We start from the raw sequence: 8285 nt of genomic DNA on the forward strand, positions 1-8285 counted from the left end.
TCCAGCTGCTGAGCTTTCTGGGCTGCAGGGGGGCTTAGGAATCATTTAATACGAATCATTTCCAGAACGTAAAAACTCCTAAAAACCTGGATATTTTATCTGAGAGGTCAAATTAAGAGAACTAACAGAACTAGGGGATACATATTTAGTATCCATCACTTCCCAGTATCACCAGTTACCTGACAAACAGTGTCTTTTTTACTTGTTCCAGTTCCTCTCCTGGATAAGCTGGAGTCCACGGACTGCACATCTGAGGCATCAGCATCAGCAGTGGCTGAGGGGCTGTCTGAACGCTTCCCAAAACTGCCCTACAAAGAGGAAAAACCCACGGCTCTCAAACCAGACAACGCCAAACCACAACCACCCCGGGAAAAAAATATTTCTGTCACTGTTGAGCAAAAGAACATTTGGTAATTCAAGAGACACAAAGGTCCTGGAAAGGTGCTGAACTTCACTGGGATGACACAAGTACTGCCTTCTTGATATATTTCACCTGTACAAGCCAAACACCATAAAGAGCTCTCTTACTTTTCCAGACACTCTTTGGAGTTATACCAGATACAGCAGCATCTCCCAATTCCCCAAGAATTTCAAATCTTCCACAGAGCAAACCATGATCTAAACCAATGCTTTGCCAGACAAAGTAACAGGAAAATTTGTAAGTAAATATTGTATTTTTACAACAAACCAGTGGAGGGGATTAGAACAGACTACGTTTTATGTTTTCAGATAATAAAAGACTCAAAATTTCTAGAAAATAGCGTTCACATATTTAGCAATAATCAACTGAAAAGCCTCTTGTGCACAGACAGCTTGTTCAGGTTCCTGTGAGAACCAACACACCTTTACCTGCAAATCATTGAGTCCTCTGGAGTCAGAGTCAGACGTGTCCCTGTAGGCTGAGCTGGTCAGTTCCATGTCTGTGGAGGCACGACTTCTCTTCTTTAAGGGTTTACAGGAGTCTGAAATCTCACTGGCACCTTAACACAACACGCTAAAATTAATTTAATACATGGGCTCGACTTTTTGCCTCAACTTAATCAAGGAAAGAAAGATGAGGGCTCGGATTCCATTATCGGTCTTAACTTTCAGTTTGCAATTTTGTTACTAGTTGAATCCTCCCCGAAAATTAATTGAAAACCAGCTTAGGCAGAGCTTTTGACAAACTTTTTAACATGGCGACACAGTGGAGGAAGGCAATAAATTGTCTCTAAGGGAGGATAAATCCTTAGATTTCCTCTCATCATCCACCTTTAACTTCGGCTAAGCAGAGATTATTAAGAATGCCCAGAAGGACTTGGGGGCTTGCAGCATATGAACAAACACCATCCTTCCCCCAGCAATGCACAAGGACCAGAACCCCAAACACAGCCTGTCCCCAGGGAAGCTGAGCTCAGCCCTACAAAGCACCAACATCGTGGCTCACATGGAGCAAAGCTGCTGCCCAAGGGCCACAGGCCACCAAGGTCAGTCCAGTTAATTTTCACCTGTCACTCACCTTTCTGCAACCCCGTCTTCACCGCTGCCAGTGGGACAGCTTCAACCTGTTTGAAAGGAAAATCCACAGTTAACACCAGAGGAAAGTTTCTCCCTAGTACCAAAAAGCAAACAGGTCAATTCAAGGGGTTACAATTCAGGTGGGAGCTGCCATCCCCTCCTCAGCCCGAGTCTCCACGTCCTGCTGGATCCACTCCTGCCAGGGCTGGTGCCCCCAGCCCTGGCAGCCAGGGGCCACCAGCCAGGGCCACTAGGCAGGTCCTTCCTCTCTGCCCTGGGGCAGGAAGGTGACAGGAGCGCTGTATCCGTGTCCAGCAGGCAGGAGCACCCTTGGGCAGCCACCCCTGGTGCTGTGCAAAGCCCACAGCTGTGTGAGCACACTGCGTGCCCCTGGCAGGGCTGGCACTGGGCTAGTGAGGCACGGGGTGGGTCACTCGCTGCTCCCTGCAGCTCCTGCAGCCCTTGCTCCCCGTCTAGAGCTCTGCACGGGCCCGCCCGGGTGCCGTGGTGCAGGGCTCTACACAGCTGGAACGCCGGGGCACAGGCACTTCAGCAGATAAATGCACAAGTTTACAGTCTTGCAAAAGCACTTCCAGTCCTTGACCCTAGGGAGAAGTTTAGGAACTGTTCTGCCAACACACATGGAAGATGTGGGAATTTGGTGACTGGGTAATATTTACAGAAGAAAGCTGTTGCCTAAAATCCTGTTTTCAAGGTTAAGAATTACAAGTTATTGCTTTGCAATGTGGTTACATATGCATGGAGAAACACATTTAGTAAATATTTAAGGATTATTCTATAATTTTTTTAAAAAATATTTTATTTTGTTGTACAATAGGTAAAAACATACAGTAGAAGGATTTGTATAGGATACATTTTGTAATACAAATATAAAATCTAAACAATCACTTTTATTTCTCCACTAGTCACTGTAACAGTAGCATCAACATTTTGTTTTTCCCATTAATTGTACTCGTTCCAGTTATAATTTTATACCAAGTTGTTGCAGACTAACTGGGGAATCAAGAAAACTTGACTTTGGGTAACAAATATTGTTGCATAATTGTAAGAAGTTAGTAAGTTTTCTTTTTTTAAAATTTAACTTAATACATTCAAGGTTTAGCGCATTACAGTGCCCCTGGGTTTCACTTTAGTCAGATACTTCTCCTGAGAAAAGCACTTTAATTAAAGTCCACAGACTGAGTCAGCCAGGTAAGAGAAGCACATGAAGCTACCTGGCATCCATGAAGTTCATCTTGTTGGTTCTTATACCTTTGTTAAATTAAGAAACCTTTACAAACATAAAACAACTCTTTTGAAAGGGGGGAGGTTGCAACAGCTCGTGCCAAGAGGCTCCACGGTCCACATCAGGTGTCACACACCCAACACTTGAATTGCTTTAAAGTTTCACCAAGAAACTGCCTCGAGCTGGAGCACTCCTCTGCTGCACAGCAGTGCAGAAAATGCTCCAGCATCAAAGGAAAAATAAGGGGAAAAAACCCCAAAAAAGCAACCGAGTTCACTTTCAGTCTCTGAAGTGAAGGAAGTGCAAAACATAGCGCAAAGGGCAAAGAATAAATTAAAGAGATAAAAATATTTTTTCCCCTTCCCATATAAATCTTCATCCTGACTGTCTCTCTTTAAAAATTCTCACTGGGAAAAGCTAAACTATGAAACATTTATATAAAATTCTCAGCTTTCAGACAGAGGCCCTTGAAGCGGGAAAAATCAACCATGCAAGGAGAAGAACCAACAACTTTGACAAACTTGTTTAAAGTGTATGCAGGTTTTAGTATTTCTGTCCATCCACTGCACTCTCCTACTCATTTCCACGCAGAAATTTTTTATCATTAAAATTTTCTTAAAGCAACAACATTTGTCTGTCTGACATCCGGATTAAAGGAGTGCCCTGTACAAGTTAGAACTATTTCAGGAAAAAATGGTAGATCCCAGAACTGTTTTGCTGATGTCTGCCAACATGGAAGTCTGACTATTCATCTTTAAGTGAAATCATTCTTGAAGTCCATTTTCAGAAGTGGTCAAATTAATCACTCTAACTTCATTTGAAAAACAAAGCCTCAACACAAACCAGCAGCTAAATCAAGAGCCAAAGGAAGGAACCTGGTGGCAATTCCATCCAAGAGAAATCACTGAAACAAACCCATTTTGCTCAGAACAGAAATCTCAAAGGAAACATGGCAGGTTCATTAGGAGTCATCCATCACTGCGTGCCCACTTCCATAGCCTGACTGACACTGAGAAGATGCCAGTAGCAGAGTCACAGCAATGGCATTGACAGGGGGATTTCATGGAGGACAGTCCAAACCGAAACCCGATGGGGAAAAATGGAGAAAAATAAAAAGGCACCAATATAAGCCACAACATTTATGAATACAATATATTTTAACTCTCTACATGGAGGAAGCCAACCTGCTCCTTTTTGATCTTCTTCTTTGGCACAACTTCGGTGGATTTCTCAGACTCAGAGCGGGTTCGAATCGATCTTCTCTGTTGCTTCTTTTCTACAGAACCTGAGGAAGGAAAAAGGTTTCCATTATATGATTCCTTGTATTTCTGAGGTACAGCAAGATGTGCAACACCAAACCAAGAGGTAAAGGAATGAAACCAAGACTTTGTCCTCTTTTGAATGTTTTATTTTTAAATTCAGTTCCAAGCTATTGACCAGCTGGTGCTGTGGCTGCAGACACACATTCTGATTCCAGAGATCAGCTTCAGAAAACAGACACAAGTAACAGACTGGAACAAAAGGCTGGAATTCAGATTAGGGCAAACAGATTTCCATAATCCATAACACACCTCTCTGGCATGGTCTTCACCTGGGTAATTCTGAACCAAACAGTCCATCTTTGGTGTTTTGGGAAGGTAGCCACAACCAACTCCTTGAACAAAAACAAACTAGACATTTCAGACACAAAGCACAGCTTCAGGATTTCCTCCAAAATGCCAGATCTGTGTCCCCCTCTGTGGTGTGATGGCCTCTGTCACATAACTACAGCCAGTCCCACCCTGTACCACCTGCAGCCACACCAGACCTCAATGCTCACCTGAAAGTTCTGAGGTGAAGAAAAACTCAGCACAAACAGAGGCATCAACTATGATGTGTTACTGTCATTAATGAATGTGAAAAACAAGTTCTTAAAAGCATTAGCATAGAAAACAGATTAATGAAGGTTACTGTGACATTTCAACAGATGAAGAGGGAGCTACCGGGGTTTTGGCAACTAAGGCTGGCAAAATCAAAAGACCTTTCTGTGTTTCAGCTCTTCCCAAACAGGCACATGGAGAACCATGGACACAACACCATGGGCAGCTGCTGGAACAAGCACAACACCTGGAGCTGACAAAACTGGCACCTGAGCATTTACAATGAGCTGCTGGGAAGCATTTTGCTGGGTTTTCAGCCTGGGAGGTTTCACCTATACAAGACACAACTGGGAAATACTTTGTTTTCTTCCAAGCAAAACTGCAAACTCCTGGGAGCTGACTGTGTCAGATGGATGCACTGTTAGGAGCTGTAAACCTGCCTGGTCTTGTCAGAAGATCAAGTATCTAGAGACACACATGGGCTTGAATCAGACTGAAAGACAGCCTTGCAAAAGAACTGCAGAGAAAAAAAATGAAAACTTTTTTTCCCATGGCTGCATGGCTTGGGAATGTCTCAGTAACTAAACTGCACAGCTGGAAAAGTTATCATGTTACAATAATTGGATTTCTGAGGGGAAAAATTTGTTTTTCTTAAGAGGGGAAAAAACTTTTACAGCATATTAATTAATGAATAATAGCAATTAGTTATTAATAATTTAGAAATTAATGACTTGAGGTCAACATCCATCCTGTCTGTCCACGTGTAACTTCTGGTTAGGCCCCATCCCTTGAGGAACTTGCACAGCAGCAGTGGATCTCCACATCAGAGCTGGGGAATATCTTTTGTCACTTTGCTGTGTGACCAAAATCCCCTGAAGCAGCTTCAGGTAAATTTGAGCAGATGTGACCAACAGTTACTTTAAGCAAGAATGGATTTTCTCCCTGAAGCCAAGGAGGTAAGATCAAGCCCTGGATCAGAGAATTCCAGAACCAGAGAGTCTAATGTTGGCTGACAGCAACATTGACCACTGCAATGGGCACTTTCTCCTCTTCCTGCTCTCCAAGGATCCAGTTATCACCTTCACAATGCTCCCATCCCATCTTCAGGCATATTTTCATCCAAAGTTTCAGGACAGATGTTGGACCAGCCCTCCACCTTGCTGGAGATAAATCCTAGTTCAGCGTCTGCAGGCCAGAGGCACCAGGGATTCTCAGGGCTGCTCTTGCAGTAGCAGGTTTCACATGAGGGAATTATTTTTCCAGCATTATTGAATTCTGTGTATCTAACTGCAGGTTAGCAATAAGGACTCCAAGAGTCAGTCTGGGAAATACTTTACCGTAAAGGGATTCTGAAGTTCCACTGACCTTACATTTGAAAAAAGGACTTGGCAGTTATGTTCCACAAGAGGGGACCAATAACTGGACTTTGGAAATGGCTTTGAGAGTGACTGGAGTGTGCACTGCAGGTAAGCTCAGGCACTTACAGGGTGTTAGCAGGTGGAGTGTTACGTATCCAAAAAGCCTAAGAAAATGAAAAAAGAGAGGCTCAGAATTCTCACCCCCTACATCTGAGGAGCCAAAGGGAAGCTGAAGCCTTTAGATCCCAGGTGAGAGAAGCAGAATGGAGATGGCCTCTCCTGCTGCAAGGCAATTCAAGGAGCCACAGCAACCACAGCTGGAAAGAACCACCACTGTCAACAGCAGGGGAATCCGAGTGCTGCTGTCCCAAACACTCCATAAACCAGCAAATAACCCTGCCTAAAACCATCACACAGACAGAACCTGAAATGTGTTTGCAGAGGACTCATGGATGCTGACCACTGAGATTTCTGACTCTGCTTCTCATCTATTTCATGTTTGGAAAAGGAGAAATAATCAAATAAAGGGATAGGTAAAGCAGAAATGACACCTGGCAACATTATGAGATTCAAATAGCTCATTCAAGGTATTCCCATTTCAGGCCCATTATTTGCTTCAGTGGTTCTTCTCCCTCAGACCTGATAGTTCAAAACTCACTGCTTTATGATGTACCCCCCTGAGATGGCTTCAGAAGGCAAGCACTACCTCATCTGGTCAATGGAGTTAACTGAAGCATTTAAAAAAATCCCTGTTTTTTAACAGGTCATGCAAAAACTGAACAACAAAGCCTAGGGAGTCTCCATCTTGAATCAGACATTCCCTACTGAAATGTGCCACTTCCTGACTCTTTTTGCTTTCATGCCAGCTCTCATATTTTCCATTTGGGACCAAAAGCCACGACAATACCCTGCTAACACACATCCACGGGGTTGTCTTCTAAACCAACTTTCCATTGCTCTGCACAGGACATCATCCCTTGAGTATGTTGCCTCAGGCTGTAAGCTGCAGACACAAAGTTCAGAGGCCAAAGCACCAGTCCCACCCCACAGCCATGCTGTGTGTGTTGGCTCACCATGTGTGACATTAGCCATGCTCATTACAATTCCTATGTGAACAGAAAGATGTTAATAATTATTGAGTAATGAGAAAATGCTGGGTTTGATATTTGAATTCTCCTGCTGCAGGCTCAGGTTCAGAGCAGGATTGCAGTTTCCCTACCTGCTGCCCCAGAAGTTGTCTCAGGAGAGGAAGCGTTTTGCACCACTGCTTTCTCACTTCTCTGAGCTGACGAAGAATTCAGTTTCTCTTGTCCTTTGATGCTTATTTCTGTTTTGTTACCAACTCCCTTGAAAATAAAAAAAGGAAAAGATTGTCTTCCCCTGTTACAAAGCTGTGCTGCTACCAGGTAACAGGCCTGCCCCTGAATCTCAGAACAGAAACAATCAATGCTCTCCAACCCAACACACAGACAGGATTAATCTGCTATGGAGCTGCTTCCCTGCACAACTTTCCACCCCTCTCAATCTCCCCTCACACACAAGGAAAAAATAATTCCAGTGACTTTTCTAAACATTACCTTCTCTATAGGGCTTAGGATGAAATAAACACTCTCCAGGTAGAGAGGCAGAAGAAGGAGGCAGAGAAATAGTCCTAAGCCTTTTCCTTACACTGACTGTGGGAAGCTGCTGTGCACCTGAAGGAAGCTCAGAGGCAGAACTCAATTTAAAAGTCTGTTACACAAAATGTAGTTATTACTTTTTAGTACATTATTAACAGTTTTGTCATCTGTTTCCCACAAAACCACTGATTTTATCAAGAACTTTTGGACTATTTCAACTAGGAAGCTGAATATATTTAATATTTAATGTGTTACAAAAAAAATATAGCCATCTGTAGGGAGCTGCTCTGCCACCAGCAAAACAGTTACTGCCAGAGCTGCACTGAACATGGGGTTCAGTACCCTGAAAGATTCTATTGTCACATCTGTCTGTTAATCTCTCCAATAAAGGAACATGGGTGGTGAAAGCTTGGTGGACACAGCTCAAGCTCCCCAGTAAGGCAGGCTCAGGATAACTCAGGAGCAAAAGAGGGGGTCACTGCACCAAGCACGTACCTTGGTAGAATAAACAAACTGATCGATGAGCTTTCCATCCCCAGCAGCATTCTGAAGGGCAAAAACCTGTTCAATTTTAACAACCGGAGACATGTTACACTTTTGCAAATCCAGGTTGTGCATGGTGATCGAAGCTGGCAGGGATTTCCTAGCTGCAGCTGTTTTCCAGGCAATTTTCACAGGTGGAGCCTCCTCCTCCTCGGGGCTGCAG

General features: G+C 43.6%; 1 protein-coding gene across 5 annotated transcripts in view; it reads right to left on the reverse strand.

Moving 5' to 3' along the window:
- Window positions 1-8285, reverse strand: part of NSD3 (nuclear receptor binding SET domain protein 3) — a 30882-nt gene that overhangs the window by 16676 nt on the left and 5921 nt on the right. For 3 of the 5 annotated variants that reach the window (XM_031064499.1, XM_031064498.1, XM_031064501.1), the window contains exons 5-10: window positions 8075-8285; window positions 7180-7306; window positions 3928-4028; window positions 1499-1544; window positions 844-980; window positions 180-308 (exon numbers count right to left, since the gene is read on the reverse strand). The exon at window positions 8075-8285 is cut by the window's right edge and continues 221 nt beyond it. In XM_031064499.1, the coding sequence (XP_030920359.1) occupies window positions 180-308; window positions 844-980; window positions 1499-1544; window positions 3928-4028; window positions 7180-7306; window positions 8075-8285 (751 nt within the window). The remainder of the gene's footprint in view (window positions 1-179; window positions 309-843; window positions 981-1498; window positions 1545-3927; window positions 4029-7179; window positions 7307-8074) is intronic. The other 2 variants (XM_031064500.1, XM_014310851.2) reach the window with 1 other exon arrangement.

This window comes from Geospiza fortis, unplaced genomic scaffold (genome assembly GCF_000277835.1).
Source record: "Geospiza fortis unplaced genomic scaffold, GeoFor_1.0 scaffold371, whole genome shotgun sequence".
NCBI lineage: Eukaryota > Metazoa > Chordata > Aves > Passeriformes > Thraupidae > Geospiza > Geospiza fortis.